Source organism: Corythoichthys intestinalis, chromosome 21, assembly GCF_030265065.1.
Source record: "Corythoichthys intestinalis isolate RoL2023-P3 chromosome 21, ASM3026506v1, whole genome shotgun sequence".
NCBI classification, from domain to species: Eukaryota; Metazoa; Chordata; class Actinopteri; order Syngnathiformes; family Syngnathidae; genus Corythoichthys; species Corythoichthys intestinalis.
The window spans coordinates 11,426,172-11,445,924 of record NC_080415.1 but is presented as its reverse complement, the minus strand read 5'-3'; the positions used below and the strand labels follow the sequence as shown (position 1 = coordinate 11,445,924).

At 37.9% G+C, this 19,753-nt stretch overlaps 1 protein-coding gene across 2 annotated transcripts in view; it reads right to left on the bottom strand.

Moving 5' to 3' along the window:
* The window catches only part of baiap2l1a (BAR/IMD domain containing adaptor protein 2 like 1a), a 96,594-nt gene that overhangs the window by 3,831 nt on the left and 73,010 nt on the right, over nt 1–19,753 (bottom strand). The window contains exons 7-12 of one of the 2 annotated variants that reach the window (XM_057826170.1): nt 18,837–18,989; nt 18,616–18,756; nt 13,298–13,421; nt 11,171–11,384; nt 3,685–3,744; nt 3,449–3,596 (exon numbers count right to left, since the gene is read on the bottom strand). In XM_057826170.1, the coding sequence (XP_057682153.1) occupies nt 3,449–3,596; nt 3,685–3,744; nt 11,171–11,384; nt 13,298–13,421; nt 18,616–18,756; nt 18,837–18,989 (840 nt within the window). Of the gene's footprint in view, nt 1–3,448; nt 3,600–3,684; nt 3,745–11,170; nt 11,385–13,297; nt 13,422–18,615; nt 18,757–18,836; nt 18,990–19,753 lie in introns of both variants that reach the window. The other variant, XM_057826169.1, reaches the window with a different exon arrangement.

The following is a 19,753-nucleotide window of genomic DNA, read 5'->3' as shown; positions in this document are numbered from 1 at the left end:
TTCTCTTTAATCATTTTTACTCTAGCACTTTTTTACAATCTTGCACTTTATACTTTTATCTTTGCTGCTGTGGTGTTAAGGGCACTGGAATACTAATTTCCCTTAGGGAACCCTCCCAAGGGATTAATAATAAAGTGTATTGAATTGAATTAGCATAGCATTCGCGTTAGCATTAGCTTCATAACGGTGAGAGTAGTGTTAGCATTACTTTCAGAATGGCAATAAAATAGCCCTAAATATAGATTCTTTAGCAAGAAGTCAAATCACAAAAAGATTAATGCGGAAAGTCATTTCCAGGGAAGGCATACAACTATTACAGCCGAGCACCCGGTAAGTGTGATTGCATTACTTCTGGAGGAAATAGAGGAGAGCAAAAATAGATTTTAGAAGTGGATTGCATCTCCATACTCCACTATTGCTGCAAGTTTTGTTGTAACCTGGGAGATAATAAAGCGAGGACAACCGTTCACAGATGGTGACTACTAGTAGATGAAAGAGACATTCATCAACATACGTGAACTCCAATTATATGCCGTACTTTACCTTTTCAATAGAGTGCCGTTTTATTTTTTATTAAAGCAGGCTATGTTTTGTTGCACTATGTTTGTTGCCCAGATAACGGGCACGCTATGCACGTATTCCATTTTGTTTTAGTTTTTTTTCGAATATTCAAAATAAAAATTACTTCAAAATTCTGATTTCTTTATTGCATTACTTTCATCAAAGCAACTAAACATAATTAATATTGTAATGAAGTTAAACTTGAGGTGGCATCGCACAACAGATAAGTCACGTGGTGCATCTTTATCTGAAGGATGCACTGCAGGGAAATAAACATTTGATCATGAAGGCTTATGTATTTGTAGCCAACTTAGTCATTTTGATAGTAGGCTAATATAGGTAATATAGATACATACAACATGTGTTGCCTTCATTATAAGGCTTAAATAAGGCTTTTAATTTTTTGTGGCTCCACACATATTTGTTTTTTGTTATTTTGGTCCAAAATTGCTCTTTCAAAATTTTGGGTTGCCGACCCATGCCATAGGGCCTTGACGTACACAAAATGAAAATTGCGTTCTGATCAACGAAACAAGCACATTTGGTATGAAAAAAATCATCCATACATTAAGACCTGTGATCTTCAAATACAGAGGATTCATAAGAGACCTCTGATCTTAACAAAGGGAAGATTCTGAAAATATGGCTCCAAAAAAGCCTTTACATTATTAGTGGTCCTGCCCCCCACCCCAAATTCAATGTTTTTATTCATTTAAATAGCCGGTTAATTAATTTGCTATGAAAAAAATGTTAATGAGATAAAAAAGATTCTTCAAATCTTGATACACACACAAAGTACGCATTCCATTTTAAATGGACCAGTTTGAAGAGACGCTGATGAAAAGCTTCAGTTCCAATGACAAGATCCACTTTTGTCTTAAACCATCATTAACAAGAAAAAATAGAGCATCCAGCTCTTAACCTTTCCTTGAGCAACAGTCGATGTAAAAAAAAATATAGAATACAGATGTAGTAGTAGTAGTATTTAAAAAATGAAGATGAATGACAACCTGCCCGGAGTAAAAACCTGAGCCAGCAGGTAGAGAGGACATTGGGTACATGCACAATGATGAGAAAGTAGAGAGGAGAGCTGTGCCTGGACTTGCATGCTGGTTGATTGGATAGATTTATCCTCTATCGGCCGCCATATAACTCATATTGTGACTAGACCCTCTTGTCCTTTATGCCTTCCTGTGTACTTTTATCTCATCTTGTCGTTACTCTCCAAGAAAACTGGTACTACTATTTAGTAATGTCCCAATCCAATACAGCTATTTTTGGAATATCGGATTTGGTCACAAGATCGGTGCCGATCTGGCCGTCGCTTGTGTTTTCATTGTCACCGTACTTTTCGGCTGCTGTAAATCAAATCACTAAGAAATTTGTCCGCTGAGCGGGACAACTTCTCTTTAGAAAATAGTAATAATAACAGAGCATTGTGTAGTATTTGTAAACATCGCATTTCTTGAGGAGATACCAGCAGGGCTCACTTTAATACCAAAAAAAAAAAAGATTTGTCATTTATTGGTTACCAATGTTGTTGCTCTTACTTTAAAAAAGTAATTAGTTCCAGTTACTAATTACTTCTCCAAAAATAAACTGAGTTCGTAAAAGTTGTTTCTCAGCAAAGTAACGTTACTTTTCATGTTTTACACGTATTTACATTATACATTCTATAAAATGCTTCACATCAAAGATGTTTATAATACCTGATTGAACAATAAAAACACTATATACAGTATTTTAGAACATTTGGTATTTATTTAAATAAAATATATTAGTGTTTTAAGAAATCACAGATGTAAACTGACCGTTAACCAGTGCAAATCTCTGAAACGGTATGTTAAGCCTACTGCACAATAAGCAGAACACTATCCTTAAGTATTCCTTAAAGTAACAATATTAAATATTGAAAATAATTCAAGTTTGAGAACGCTACCTTTGAAATTCCCTGGCCCTTCGCCATTACCCGTGTCTTGTTGTGTGGGCATGATCTGACCACCTAGACAATCATCAACAATCATCAAAGCGTTTGCGACGGCGTCATCACCAGCGTTTGCAACAGCGTCATCACCCACTTCCCTCCTCCACCCTACCGCTCTGCTCTCTCCCAGGCGGCTCACTTGTGACGAAATCAGACAACTCGCGCTTCATTCAACCAAATTGTAGTAATGCGCCCCTTCACATCCTCAGTAACGGTAACGGCGTTGCAAAGATGGGAACATTAATTAGATTACTCACTACTTAACAACATAGCGCCGTTATTAACTACAATGCTGGTTACATTATTTTTTTGCATTATTTTTACTGGTCTAAAAATATATGAATCGGGTCGGAATGGGATCGGTATCGGCTAAAACACATCTTGAAAGAAATTGGTTCAGAAGTCACTTACTCTTTAACACAAAGCCACTTCTTGCAGCAGATAAATTGGGTATCTTAGACATGTCTCATCACACATTATATGTGTTATTCTATTATTCATTAATAGAGTACATTCTAATCAATAATAATCTTGGTAAACACTAACAAATAAAGATCACGACTGGATGGAATGACATTTCTAGCTATGCCTCATTCAAAGGCGTGGTGATAACTGTTAAGTTGATAAGATGCAATTAGTCAGAGTTTAAAATGTGTCATGACATTATTGTGTGAGGTGGGTGTGGATTATGGACTACCTCAGCAAAAAACAAAACAAAAACAATATCATATCACAGCAGAAAATACTTAAATGTTTATGTAAACAGAAGCTAATTTTGTGCCCCAAATAGCTCAACATAAAGATCAAAACAGTCTACGGTATTTTCCATAATCTAGCGTGGGAAACAAAATACAATGAAATCAAAGCATTTATTGATATGTTTAAAAAAGATCTGCAACTGACCGCATTCTTTGCCGATGGCATTGATGGGATCACAGTTCTCGAGGCGTAGTCGTCCGAGTAGTCTGGGGGTGGCAGCAACACAGGCTCGTCCTCATCCAGCTCGGTCAGACTGGTCACACTTGGACTTCGTTCTGGTGTCTCCAAATTGCTGCTGTATGCCATTTTTATATTAGTGAAATACGACAAATTGGATTTCTAATATATTATATTGTCATGAATGAAAATTGTTTTTTTACCTATTTGATATGAGAGGCTCAGCGAATGGTCTGCAGTAGGATGAGGGGAACCAACCACGTCTAAAACACATGATAAAAGTGCACATATTAGACTAGTGCTTAACTCAAGTAATTCGATTAGGAAAAAAGCTTCGAATCAAATTTTGCTGCTTCGAGAATTCGTTTAATTCGATTAGCGTTGTGGTAATGGTTTGTTTGTAAATGGTTTGCATTGTTTTATTGATTTGGGTGGATATACTGCCTTCTAGTGGCAACAGTGAATATGACATAACTTATCTCATGATTGAATCCAACTGCTCCCTGTTAAAACCAACATAAGGTACGTTTTTGTTTGAGCTAATATGTTTATTCATTCGTTATTTGGTTTAGAGGTATATTTAGCAGTTTTTTTGTGGGAATATGTGTTTGAACAATTTTTTAAGAGCGCTGTAATAGAATAAAATAAAAAGGCATTTTATAGCATTTAAGCTAGTAGACTTTTGCTTTGCAAGTTAGGCAATTATTCTTTTGTTGTACTTATATCCACATTTAATTTTTTTATACTGTTTGAGACCAAGCTTAGACATTTTAATATATTTTTAAATGCATTTATTCTTCTTGTGAAATTAAGAAACGCTCAGGTATTTTATTTTGGATCCACATTTAATGCTGTTTTGAAAGTGCAATCTTAGCAATCCAAAATAAATATTATTGCATGCATAAACACTTCTTTGTTTTAAATTTTATTCTGCAAAGCATTACATTTTCGTAATCCAATTACTCGATTATTCAAACTAACTAATTGATAGATTAGTTGATGACGTAAATAATTGATAGCTGCAGCCCTATATTAGACATAAAGTATTTTCCAAAATGAAGGTTATCAGCAGGACCTAAAACGGAAGCAGATGCACTCGCCTGCAGAACCACTTTTTGGCATCCGTGAACACTTTTACATAATGGAGTGTGTCTGTGGGAATTTTTGGAGTTGTCTCTCAGGTTCAACCACGTCAAAATCATCCAAGCATGCCCTCATGTGCACCAGGGCACAGTCATGCAGGAATGGAAATATTGGCTTCCTCCAGTGTTGTTTTCGTCGTTGACGAAAACAACGAAAATATTTTGTCAACGAACACTATTTTATGACGATGACAAGACGATAACGGGGTAAAAACGTGTTTTGAGAGAATGCCAGTTTGTGTCGAACGACACGAACATGCTCAATAGTTTTATATTTTATTTGTAGTCAGCCTGAATCATAGCAGTGTTCTGTTGTGTCACTCATTTGACGTGCTGCACCCCCCCTCTAACCCACCCCAAACTCGCTATGATCCTCCCCTCTCAAGGCTTGCACACACGGTAAGATTTGTTTTATCTTAGCCAGAAAGAAACTAAAATGCTTTAGTCTTTAAATGTCTGCGCTGAGTGATCATCATACACAAAATGTATCTCGTAGCATTAGCATAGCATTCACGTCCGCATTAGCCTAATGCTAACGGCGAGCGTCTTTTTAAAAACTCTGATTTTTTTTTTTTTTTTTTCACATACAGTTCGTGGCGTCCAGGTGGGGATAATTAAATGAGAAAATAATGATCTGCGCTGAGTGTGTATTATCACCAAGTTGCCGTTGTTCTTGTAGACACTGCAATAATATGTCCTCGTCTGTCAATGGTCATTCGAAATAGTTGGAAACCTATATGTTAATTTTTGGAGTATTTTTTAAAAAAACTTACAGACAAAAACATTTTTAGTAAACGTCAACTAAAACTAAATGAAGACAAACCCATTTTGACATGACTAAAATATAACTACGACTAATAAGTATTATAAGTATGACTAAGACGAAATTTAAAAGGGCTGCCAAAAACAACACAGGTTTCCTCATATATTTTCTTTTTAAAAAAAGGTGCAATAATTCATTTTAGGGGAATGTAAGGAGGCTAGCCTAACTCAACATAAGTGGAGTGTTCAGGGCTGTCAACAGCCTTTCAGGGGACGGGGGACATGAGACCATTATAGGCCCCCCACCACCCCACGACAACATACGCAGTACTTTTAACGCTTTGCAAGTAATGACAGTGTAAATTTTCAAATTATTTAATTTGAGATGGACAGTTAACTTTAACAGACTGTAATGTGATGTGACACAATATAAACAACCAATCTATTGTCCCATGTAGGCTACAATACAATACAACTGAGAGCGCTATGCCTGCCTGCTAAGCAACAAAACAGTATAACTACACATCCTGTGCCTGCCCCCTCCACATCCCTGGGGTTATCAAGCCCTCAAACAGTGATGCGCCGAGATTTTTTTGACAGCAAAGTCATGTTTCACTGCTGCTCGTTTGTGCTGTTTCGGTGATGGATTCGTATTAGTGTTTGCTATAATACACAGTGGGTTATAAACCCAAGATAAATCCAGCTGCTGGACCCGAGTTAATCTCCCATCACCTTTCTCTCTCCTCGGCTCAACACAAGCAGCATGTCTTGTTATACCGCAGATCAATAGGCTACAAGCATCCGGTGACAGACTGGAATCGGGCTTTGGTCACATTCAGTGGCGGCTGTTGTTCACTTACTGACATCACTGTCCACAGCCAACTCTACCCCTAATTCTCTGGCTTATTGTCCCACTTTTGAAAACTTCATCATTTTTTCTCGTTAAACTCTATGATCTTCATCTCTTTTTCTTTTCTTTTCTTTTCTTTTCTGCTCACCCGATTTATAACGACTCGCCATGTCAAGAGTTTACAGATTTTAATTTCCCGCTTCAGGGCATGTACGTAGTGTAGCCTTGAGTGCGCCAGAGCGGGGTCAAACCATTCTCTGCTAAGACAGAGAGGGTGGGGAGGGGCGTTGTGCAAAAAAAGGAAAAAATATATATTTGAAATATTTAATAAGTTTTTAAGTAGATATCGAGTAGAACATAATATTTAATCAGACAATGATTTACATAAAAAAATTATATATATATATATATATATATATATATATATGTGAATGTTAAGTAAAATAAATTAAGGGTCATTAAGGGGCCCCTATTGTCCTGAGGTCCGGGACAACATACCTGGTTGCCCCCCCCCCCGTCAACGGGCATGGGAATGTTCCAACTACTGAATTTTTATTTTCTATATGGACAGCCAAATTATTTCAACACAAAATGATGACTAAAAATTTACACCTAACTTTTAAACTACAAAAACAGAAAAGATCAACTTAAACAATGTAGAATCATGTTTGTTTACAAAAGCACAGTCATCGTTGCCAAATTAGAATAATAATTATGGCACATAGAGGAAGCAAATTCAAAAATCATTAATCCATTTACTTAGTATTGCGAGAACCTAAACTGGACTATACATCCGAACTTACATGCAGAGCGTGCTTAACACGCCTGTGTTACAAAAGCCAATCATTTAAAAGGAGGATACGCTCAATACATGATTAAAATACTCATTAACACAAGTTGGTGTAGACTGTTACCAAATTAGAAGTTTTTTTCTTGTATGTTTGCATAATGTTGAGAGCAGGGCATACAGAAGCAGTATGCTACCTCAAACATATCTGAAATACTCGTGTTCATACACTATGTACTATAATACAAAAACATTTATTGAAACAAAGCGAGAACTTGCACCACCCCTTAAGCAATGTGGAAAAAATGTGTCAGTTAAGCAATATGATTGTTGGTATGAGTACAGTCCGTCTTATAAAGTAGACAATTGCTGTGGACTTCATACTAGCTAGAAGATATTTAAAAAGGACAACGACAATTACCCGACATGACGAAGCGTGCATTTGTTTACAAAGATGGAACAAGATGTGTCAGAAGTAAAAGCCCAAATAAAAACAAACTTAGGCAACATTTTAAAAACTACCAGATTTCATCAAGCTTCATGCATATCCATGTACCAAATAAAACTTAGATGACAGAAATTTAGTCATTTCATTAACAAAAAAAAAAAAACTACAGCGGCGGATACAGTGGGGCAAATAAGTATTTAGTCAACCACCAATTGTGCAAGTTCTCCTACTTGAAAAGATTAGAGAGGCCTGTAATTGTCAACATGGGTAAACCTCAACCATGAGAGACAGAATGTGGAGGAAAAAAAACAGAAAATCACATTGTTTGATTTTTAAAGAATTTATTTGCAAATCATGGTGGAAAATAAGTATTTGGTCACCTACAAACAAGCAAGATTTCTGGCTGTCAAAGAGGTCTAACTTCTTCTAACGAGGTCAAACGAGGATCCACTCGTTACCTGTATTAATGGCACCTGTTTTAACTCATTATCAGTATAAAAGACACCTGTCCACAACTCAGGCAGTCACACTCCAAACTCCACTATGGCCAAGACCAAACAGCTGTCGAAGGACACCGGAGACAAAATTGTAGACCTGCACCAGGTTGGGAAGACTGAATCTGCAATAGGTCAAACTCTTGGGTGTAAAGAAATCAACTGTGGGAGCAATTATTAGAAAATGGAAGACATACAAGACCACTGATAATCTCCCTCGATACCACTGATAATCTCCCTCGATATGGGGCTCCATGCAAGATCTCACCCCGTGGCGTCAAAATGATAACAAGAACGGTGAGCAAAAATCCCAGAACCACACAGGGGGACCTAGTGAATGACCTACAGAGAGCTGGGACCACAGTAACAAAGGCTACTATCAGTAACACAATGCGCCGCCAGGGACTCAAATCCTGCACTGCCAGACGTGTCCCTCTGCTGAAGCCAGTACACGTGCAGGCTTGTCTGCAGTTCGCTAGAGAGCATTTGGATGATCCAGAAGAGGACTGGGAGAATGTGTTATGGTCAGATGAAACAAAAATAGAACTTTTTGGTAGAAACATAGGTCCTCGTGTTTGAAGGAGAAAGAATATTACTGAATTGCATCTGAAGAACACCACACCCACTGTGAAGCATGGGGGTGGAAACATCATGCATTGGGGCTGTTTTTCTGCAAAAGGACCAGGACAACTGATCCGTGTAAAGGAAAGAATGAATGGGGCCATGTATCGAGTGATTTTGAGTGAAAACCTCCTTCCATCAGCAAGGGCATTGAAGATGAGACGTGGCTGGGTCTTTCAGCATGACAATGATCCCAAACACATTGCCAGGGCAACAATGGAGTGGCTTCGTAAGAAGCATTTCAAGGTCCTGGAGTGGCCTAGCCAATCTCGAGATCTCAACCCCATAGAAAATCTGTGGAGGGAGTTGAAAGTCCGTGTTGCCCAAGGACAGCCCCAAAACATCACTGCTCTAGAGGAGATCTGCATAGAGGAATGAGCCAAAATACCAGCAACTGTATGTGAAAAGCTTGTGAAGAGTTATAGAAAACGTTTGGCCTCCGTTATTGCCAACAAAGGGTACATAACAAAGTATTGAGATGAACTTTTGGTATTGACCAAATACTTATTTTCCACCATTATTTGCAAATAAATTCTTTAAAAATCAAACAATGGGATTTTCTGTTTTTTTTTTTTTTTTCTTCCACATTCTGTATCTCATGGTTGAGGTTTACCCATGTTGACAATTACAGGCCTCTCTACTATTTTCAAGTGGGAGAACCTGCACAATTAGTGGTTGACTAAATACTTATTTGCCCCACTGTATATTTTATTTAATCTAAATATGCAGGAATGTAGAGGTAACGACGAAGAAGCCGACGAAAAAGAGAAAGGCGCCAAGAAAAAAGCAGAAAATGTCAAAAATGTGGAAGCATTTCAAGCTGGACACCAAAGCAAACACGAGTGTTTCATGTATTTACTGTAAGACAACGCTTGCATAACGCTGCAGCTCCACCGAAGGCACCCTGTTTACTCCAAGAACGGAGGAGTGATACTTAGGACATGGTAAAAATAAGTTAACGTAGTGCTAATATATAAGATTAATGTTACTGTATTGTATTGTTGATGCATGGATAAAGTGTCTTTCATACAGGCTTTATTTACCGTAATTTTCGGACTATAAGCCCCCACCCATCAAATTTGACACGAAAACAACATTTGTTCATAGATAAGCCGCACTTGACTATAAGCTGCAGCTGTCCTCACTATATTTTGGGATATTTACACCAAAATATATTATCCGGTAACACTTTATTTGACAGCGGCATCAAAAGACTGTCATAAGACCAAATGAACCACCATGAAGCTTTGAACCAATTGGCTGCAATGTTTCATTGCTTCAAGAAGCGTAATTTGACCATCACTGCTCCCTTGGTGGAGATAGTCAACTTCTGCTGCCACCTGCTCTCTATACTGTTGTCGTCCAACATGCCTCCTAGCATGCATTGCAGTGCAACATATGTAAATAATAATCAAAATGCATGTTCAGTGGTAATTATTTCTTCAGTTACTGTTCCAGTTGTTTCATTAATTGCTAGTTATGGTATTTGGTAACACTTTATTTGATAGTGGTGCCATTTTGTCATCCGGCAAATTATCTCACTTTTGAATGGATGTAAAACTTAGTGACATAATTTGCCGGATGACACAAAATGGCATCTGTCATAAGCATTCAGTAATGTCCATGATCGTGTAATGTCATAATTATGATGGTCTTATGACGCCACTGTCAAATGACCTATTACCTATTAACCCAAATAAATCAACAAATAAGCCGCACTGGACTATAAGCCGCAGGATTCAAAACGAGAGGGAATAGTAGCGGTTTATAGTCTGAAATTTACGGTAATCTGTAAAGACACAGCGCTGTAAAGTGATGAGGGTGTAAAATAAAAACATAATAAAGCTAACTGTCAATTTTAGCTTGACAGTAATTGATGGATAAAAAACCAAGTAGCAATGCTGCTTAATGTGCTCCAATACAGCAGGCATCATCCATTTATTTTGAATACTGCAAAAACTCAAAATCTTATCAGGAGTTACAATTTAGACTTAAAGTTTTAACTAGAACTTAAAAATGGCTTAACACAAATGGAAATTCAATTGAAATACGTGGGGAAAACACCTATCTTTTAAATGATGACATTTTTAGGTAAGAAATATGATTTTTTTTTTTTTATTAGATCTTAGGTTTTATGAGTAAAAGCAGTGATTTTTTTTTTCTCTAGTCACATCTGAGATGCAATTGTTGGCTGCTTTCAACAATGTACTGTACAACTAAAAAAACACATTGTTTGTCTAAAAATGTTTTAATATCAGGTGAAATGTCTTGTTTTTTCATGTTTATTTATAATTGCTCTTTACCTAAAAAATGTTTTATCCCATTACTTGATTATTCGATGGAATACTCGATAACTAAAATATTCGATAACGTCAGCGTATAATATTTCGCACCTTCAATATATTTTATGTCACAGAAATTAATTTTTATCGCACAATTCAACATGAGTTACTTTAAATTGCTTTAAACCACATTAAAATCAGTATGAGACATTTAAAAACAAAAGCAGTCAATTGACGAATAGAAATAAAAGGAAAAAAACAAACACCACATTGAAGTAGCAAAAAAAACAAAAAAAAACTTACTGTCGGCTCTTCTCCAGCTCACCATAAAGCCACCCATCCTTCTCTTCTTTGATGAGCAAGGTGATCATGTCGCCCTCATCAAAACTGAGGAGAGTGCTGTTGATTCCCCCCGAGTGTGGAAAGACAGTCCTGACCCGCCGATTTCTGGTCATATGAATACCCGAAATCTGGGAGGTAAGTCTGGATGGACTATCCTCGCCGAGGCTGCTCTGGTCTGAAATGAAGAGGCTCATTAAAACATTGACCAGAGGTGGGTAGTAACGTGTTACATTTTCTTGGGTAGCTTTTTGAGAAAAATGTACTTCTAAGAGTAGTTTTCTAAGCCAGTGTTTTTCAACCGGTGCGATGCGGCCCATGAGAGATCGTCAGGTGTGCCGCAAAAAATGATCCAATATCGCTTTTTTTTTTTTTTTTTTTTAACGTTGTCGGGCGGAGTTGCAGTAGTAAGGAAGGAGTAGGTAGAAGGTTTCGATTTTGGTCGTGTGCAGATGCGGGAAGTATTGCTCGTGTTGCGTTCAAGAACTGCCCGGATTTCTAGCCATCAACTGTCCGCGACATTGTGGACCCGAGCACATATGCTGTACATTATTTGATTAGATTCGTCAAGTCTCGATATACACGAAAGTGTCCTTTTCTATTTTATCTATATGTGATGACCATCAATCCATCCCCTGTGTTTTATTCCAACACATTGTCGAGGACTGCAAGGCAGCTGACTGCTTGAAATCCGAATAGTTCTTGAACGTGACAAGAACAGCTATCCAACAGCGCCTTGGTGCCAAGAAAGCTTAAACATCATCTCCAAACGAAACACCCATCGCTTCAAAACAAGTCGATGGACTATTTTGTTCGCCTTCATCAAAACACAGAGAAATAGGCAACTTTTTTTTTTAAGAAAAACTACAAAGGTAAATGAGAAAGCCCTCACAGCCAGGTACCTTGTTGCTGAACTTAGTGCTAAGTCCAAAAAGTCACACACTGTAGCAGAGACATTAATACTACCTGCCTGTAAAGCTCTTCCCAGCGAGATGCTCGGCCCTGATTCGGTCAAAGTAGGGCTGTCAAACGATTAAATTTTAATCGAGTTAATCACAGCTTAAAAATTAATTAATCGTAATTAATCGCAATTCAAGCCATCTATAAAATATGCCATATTTTTCTGTAAATTATTGCTGGAATGGAAAGATAAGACACAAGGCGGCTATATACATTCAACATACTGTACACAAGTACTGTATTTGTTTATTATATCAATAAATCAACAAGATGGCATTAACATTATGAACATTCTGTTAAAGCGATCCATGGATAGAAAGACTAGTAGTTCTTAAAAGATAAATGTTAGTACAAGTTACAGAAATTTTATATTAAAACCCCACTTAATGTTTTCATTTTAATAAAATTTGTAAAATTTTCAATCAAAAAATATACTAGTAGCTCGCCATTGTTGATGTCAATAATTACACAGAGCTCATGGTGCTGAAACCCATAAAATCAATCACACCCAAGCGCCAGCAGAGGGCGACAAAACACCAAAAAACACAAGTAACAAGTGCACATGACACTGTGCTGTCATTTTAATCTGTTTGAGCGGGGGCATGTGCGTTAAATGCGTCAAATATTTTAACGTGATTAATTTAAAAAATTAATCACCGCCCGTTAACGCGATAATTTTGACAGCCCTAGGTCAAAGACATTGCTAAAACTGATAATTCTGAGCTTTTCAAGCCTAACTGCTATAAAAAATAAAAACAGAGAGAGACAGAGCTGTTGAAGAGCTTCATCTGTGTGTCTTTCTTCAATTCCTGCCTGGACATCGGCTAAGACTAAGACAAAAATGAAAAAGGCTGCCAAAAGCAACACTGTTCCGAACAAAACTCATCCAACCACGCGTCTTTCGTGCATTGAATAAGCGATGCCATTTTGCTTGATGTAATGGTGACAAGGTTTACATTGATTGAACCATGCTGGCTGCTCTATCCAAGCGCAATTTTTTTCTGCTGAGGTATGCTAAAAGTTGCTGGCAGTAGTGTTATGATAAAGAAATCAGCTCATCCATGCAAAAGCATGCTTTAACAAACGACTGAAAGGTGTCAGTTATTCAAGTGATTTGCGTTTCCACTGTACCTGAGTGAGTCTCTAAAGAGGAAGTGATTGGAGATCTGGGCTCGGGGTTAAACATGTTTGCGAGTGGGCTAGTGTGCGCCTTCAGTGGGGGAGCAGGGGGCATCATCACTGACTCAACGCTGTTCTGAGGGGACAAGGAAGAAGAAGATACATTAATACAAAACGAGGCCACCATTTAATCTGTGTTCTACTACACAGCAATTCAAATAGTGGCTTTAATGTTCAAAAGATTTTATCAGAAGGAAACAAAACTGTAATCTTCATGGCTGATAGTCAGCGAAACACCACTCAACACAATAACCTCTGATGCATCCGATAGCAGCACCGGAACGAGATAATGAGGCAAGAAATAGATAAAACACTTGAGCTAGACGAAGTCTTATCACTTAAAAGTCATGGCTGAGTCAATTTTGGTGATTGGCAAGAAATATTGAAGTAAGTACACACACCAAGCCTGTAGCGTTGCTAGGGTCACTTGGGGCACCGCGCATATAAATGTGGTTTTTGCACACATAAACGTACAATAAATAAAAGAACAATGTATAAGGTGGAAGGTAGAGTGGTCGGCAGTTCGGAGATTGTTGGTTAAATCCGGCCGCCCTGTGTGGAGCTTGCATAGTATTCTCCCCATGCCTGCATGGGTTTTCTTCGGGTACTCCAGCTTTCTCCCACATCTTGAAAACATGCAGGCTGATTGACCACTCCAAATTATCCATAGGTGTGAGTGTGTGCGTGAATGGTTGTTTGTCTCTATGCGTCCTGTGACTGGATGGCAACCAGTTTGGGGTGTACCCTGTCTCCTCCCCGTTGTTAGCTGGGATAGGCTCCAGCACCCCCACAACCCTCATGAGGATAGTCGGTTCAGAAGATGAAAGAATGATCAAAATAATGTAAAGGGCCCTACTCACATGACGTTACAACCACGCCTCCGCGCCATATTGTCCGTCAGCTTGTCGGGTTTAAGCATTACCGCTACGTAAATTCCTCCTATTTTGCCGTGTTTTTTCTGCTCGTTAACATTAATAATCAAAATGGTGAAGACGTGTGTGGCGGTTGGTTGCAGTAACAGAGAAGATAGATGGAGAGACTTTCTTCTAGAGAAGTTCTACCATATCCCGAGAGACCCGGAGAGGAGAGCGAGATGGACTGCTGCAATTCGACGAGAAAACTGGGCACCAAACGATCACCACAGATTATGTAGTAGTCATTTTATATCTGGTAAGATGCATTTAATATATATTTAGAGGGTTTTGGTAAAAATGTGGGGGGCTACCTTGGCTGATTTACGTAGAACAATATATTTAAACACATTTTAGCAAGCCCTTCTGTGTGTCACATTTGCTTTATTATAATTTTTTTAATTCATAATTTCAATAATCTCGCCTTTGTGGCGTTCTCTTTCGACACCCGGGCTCTTGCGAAATACTGCTGCTGTGAAATTAAACTAGCTTCTAGTTGCTATAATTTCTCACTGCGTATCTTCCTTGTAATGTTGTCGTACATGTCAGCGTGTCTTGTTTGCTAATATCACGTCACATCGAACTCTTTGAAAACAGCGACTGTCTCTTAGCAAATGAGGCAGACACAGTTGTTGCGTATTTTATTGAAAAAATAGTCAAATATCCACCTATCCTTGAAGCGTCGGCCATCACAGTCAACTTTTTTTTTTTTGAATGTCGCCATTTTAGAAAATTGGAAGTAAAGGGTCACACGGGGTAATGTTGCTTAGAGTGCTGCTCTTAAAGTTTTTCAAAGTTTCGTGAGAATAGGCTGAGTTTCTGTGGACAAGATAGTTGTAGATATCAGGGTAGCAGATGTCAGGCAGAGACGGCGAAGGCAGCGGGTCGAAAAATATCGATTTAGGCATCAAATATGGATCTGGCGAATGGATAGACTGAAGCTTTTCCACATAACACCTTTTATGCAACGCATCCAATGAGTTTACAGCATCTGAAAGCACCGGGGCTTCCATCAATTGCACTATAAATTGCACGACAAATTGAAACCATTGAGAATACGGATAAACAATGACGGACAATATGGCGGCCGGATACAGCGACACGTCATTCTGTGACGTTGGTGAGTAGGGTCTATACAGTCATGTGAAAAAATTAGGACACCCTATGGAAGTCTGTGTGTTTTCTAACATATTTGGTCATGAGGATATTTAATATCAATTTTAACAATGTTGAGATATTCAAGTAATAGAACTAAACAAAAGAATTCAAATTGGAAAAAAATGATTTTTATCACTTTCTGACAAATATAATTTTAAATAAATGCAATTTCTGTTGAGGAATAAATTAGGATACCCCCACATTCAAACCAACTTAAAATAGCTAAACTCACAAGTGTATCACGTCAGGTGAACATGATTAGAACATCATTACCCAGTGTTTTAAAGGAGGCTTGCCTTATTTAAACCCAGTGTTGTTAACCTTACTTTAAAAAAGTAATTATTTACAGTTACAAATTACTTCTCCCAAAAAGTAATTGCGTTAGTAACTCATTTACCTGAATGTAAGAGTAATTAGTTACTTGGTAAAATAACTGGTGATAATTTTCATGTTTTTTTTTTTTCTCAAAAAAAAAAAAAAAAAAAAAAAAAAAAAAAAAAAAAAAACAGGTCACACAATGTGAAGTTTAAATCGTTTTTGGGACAAATGGCCCTAGCCCAATTCTTTACCGTAAACTTTACTAGACACAGGGGTATTGGAGATATTGCGATAACTAGATAGTAACCTTTGCTATGTGTGGAAGTCATTTAATGTTGTGAATCAACCGTTAAAGTTGTTAAAACTGCTCCCGTTATTGCATTAGTTCCCTTCTGTCTATTTTCAACATGTCTAAGTTTTAAAATTGTTTCATCATTTAAAGATAGATTTAAGTTAAGTTTTGCCAATTTAGGAGCATTTTAGATAAAAAGTTACTTAAGTTTTGCCAATTTAGGAGCATTTTAGATAAAAAGTTACTTAGCTACGCTAGGAAGGTTCTCTACAACAGTGCCTTCCTGAGAAGTCTACTGCTTTAAGATGGCTGCTGTTTACTAACGCATCTAGTTCTTTATTATACATGTTGCTAATGCCGCCGTGTCTGTCATTTGCATCTAGTTCTGTATATATGTGATATCTACCGAAGCATCATGTGGGCGTAGTTTATAGGCTATCGGCTACAGTCAGGTATTATTGGAGCCACCTAGCATAGTAGCATCGCGTTTGCAATGACATCACACTCCCTTGCCTCCTCCCCGCTCCGCTTTCTCGTCTCCGCGAGTCAGTCTTTCTCAGACTTTTTTCACGTCAGTCAACGAGCATAGTAACGCACGACTTTCCCACCTCAGTAACGGTAACGGCGTTGCCAAGATGAGAAAAGTAATTAATTAGATTACTCACTATAACGCCGTTAGTAATGCCGTTATATTCTAACGCCGTTATGAATAACACTGTTTAAACCTCACTTTGAGTTTGGTGTGCTGTTGTACTGTTGAAGTGAGAGAAAACACCATGGTGAGATCAAAGGAGCTGTCTTAGGCCTTCAGAAAGAAGATTTTAGACACTTATGAGTCTGGTAAGGGATTTCAAAAGATGTCAAAGCAATATCAAATCAGCAATTCCACTGTCCAGATAATAGTCTAATAGTAGAGACATTCAAAACAACTGCCAACATGCCTAGATCTGGCCGTTCAACCAAGTTCACCCTGAGAGCAGACCGCAACATGTTAAAAGAAGTCTCCAAAAACCATAAAATGTCATCACGGGACCTACAGTTGATGTGAAAGTGCATGTCTCTACAATCAGAAAGAGACTTTACAAGTTTAACCTTCATGGGAGGTGTGCAAGGAGGAAACCTTTGCTCTCTGAGAAGAACAAGAAGGCCGGACTGAAGTTTTCCTGAGTGAATGTAGATAAAGACCAGGACTTCTGGAATAATGTTCTTTGGACAGATGAATCTAAAATTGAATTATTTGGACACCAGAACAGAGGACATGTTTGGCGTAAACCCAATACAGCATTCCAGGAAAAGAACCTCATACCAACTGTGAAGAATGGAAATGAAAGTGTCATGGTTTGGGGATGTTTTGCTACAGCAGGACCTGGCCAGATCACCATCATAGAATTCCCCCATGAATTATATCGTGTATCAGCGGGTGCTTGAGGTACATGTCAGATCATATGTGAAAAAATTAAAGCTGAAGTGAAACTGGACTCTGCAACATGACAATGACCCAAAACATACCAGTAAATCCACCGAAGACTGGCTAAAAAGGAAGAAATGGAGAGTCCTGGAGTGGCCGAGTCAAAGCTAAGCTCTTTTATCCCATTGAGATGCTGTGGAGTGACTTAAAACGGACTGTACATGCAAGAAACCCCTCAAACATCTCACAGTTGAAAGTCTTCTGCGTTGAGGAGTGGGGCAGACTTTCTTCAGACCGATGTCAAAGACTGGTAGATGGTTACAAAAAGCGTCTCACTGAATTTATTTCAGCCAAAGGGGGTAACACTAGTTATTAGGTGGTAAGGTGTCCTAACTTTTTCCTCAATTACAATATGCATTGTTGTTGATATATTTGGTTTAATGAGTATAACAATGTTAATTTTTGTTGTTTACCTGCAATTAAATCGCTTTCTTTTCCAGGGATAAAGAAAAACTAAATCAGACATTGATTCGTGAACATTTCTTAATAAGAATAGAATGTTTCATAGGGTGTCCTAATTTTTTCACATGACTGTATATAAAACATTCTAATAGGAAAAAAAAAAAAAATTATAAATAACACAATTAACTTGCACACTTTCAAGTTTCACTTCACACGAAATACGCATGGTCTAATGACAGTGAGAGAGTGGAGCGCCACAAGAGGGGTTTTGCTACTGCGTGTCATTTCAAGTGGCTGATTTTTGTCGTTTCGGTGGAGTACAATTTAGCAGCCCTCGGGGCCCCCTTTTTTCGATGAGGCCCCAAGCAACTGCCTGGCTTGCCTGTCTGCTAGACCTGCCTCTGATTACAACTTTATGGGCCACAGTTCTATTCAAACACTCTTCTGTGTCTACCCACTCACAGTTGTAACTTTATCTAGAGTCAAAGTACAGCTCCCGGACGTGGTAATACATATCAACCAGCGTGGGCATGTTTTAAAACAAAAACTCAGTTTCACTATTGAAGCACCAAGCGAGTCAAGGCAGTTAACTGCTGAAAAAAGTTGTTCTCTATCTATTAAACATAGTTCCAAAAATATACAAAACGAGTTCAAAAACAAATGTACTGACAGGACCACCTAGTGTGAAGCATGAATGACTGCACAAGAAGGAAACACAAACCCTATAACGATCAGGAAGCATCGATTGCTCTGGATTGATAGACAGTCCGTCTATCATGTGCTTGACCGTGTCTGGAACTTTACTGATATCGCAGCACATCTCCTGCCAGTTGGGGAGCTTTTCATTCAGCATCTCTTTTGCCTGGAGACACAGAGAGTTTATGGTAAAAACTATAACACAGGCCTGGCTGAGTGGTATTGAGTGAGTGAGTCTGCTCTTACTTTATCGTGGAAGTTGCTAATGTGATATGAGAACATGCAGTGTTTGTCAGCCAGGAAACAGAAGCGGCGTTTTTCTTCCAGCAGAGCCTCTCTGCAGCCGTCGGCGATGAACTTCTGCATGTCCATCTGGCGCGATGAGATGGTCTCCATGTACTGCAGATTCAAAAGTCAGTAAGGTCAGAAAACAATGTATAGTAACTTAGGAGAATACCTCAGAGAACAAATGAAAATGTTTTCCCAATTTACATATATATTATATTCCTATATTTTAATTTTAAAAAATAGTGCTATTTTATATAAGTAATGTTTATTGAGTCTTGCAAGGAAAATGTTGACATTTGCTTTAGGGCTGTCCCAAACGACTAATTTCCTCCTGATTAGTCAGCCGACTATTTTTACGATTAGTCTACGACTAATCAATTTTTTTCTGATTTACCAGACATTTTTGTTGACGCTTATTATTCACAAAAACATTTTCGAGCATGTTTTTATTAAAATACAAATAAACATGCAAATAACAATAATAAATCACAACTAAACAAGTATACACAATGAGGTCAAATATCAACAGCATTAACTAAAGAAGCAAAAGAATGGAATGTAAACTGATTCAGAACACTGACTTCGCCTTTTCAACATGATTCAAAACAATTCTTAAAAAAAAATATCTAGCATTAACATTATAGTATACTACTGTATATAATAGTATTACCGTATTGGCCCGAATATAAGCCGGCCCTGATTATAAGACGACCCCCTCTTTTTCAAGACTCAAGTTTGAAAAAAAGACTTTTTGAACACCAAATTAATTTTCATACAGAAAATAATTACAGTACATCTAAAACAAATGATTATAACAATATATTTGAGAGAAAAAGCATGTTATTTTGCCTCATTCAAATCTTAATATCTGAATA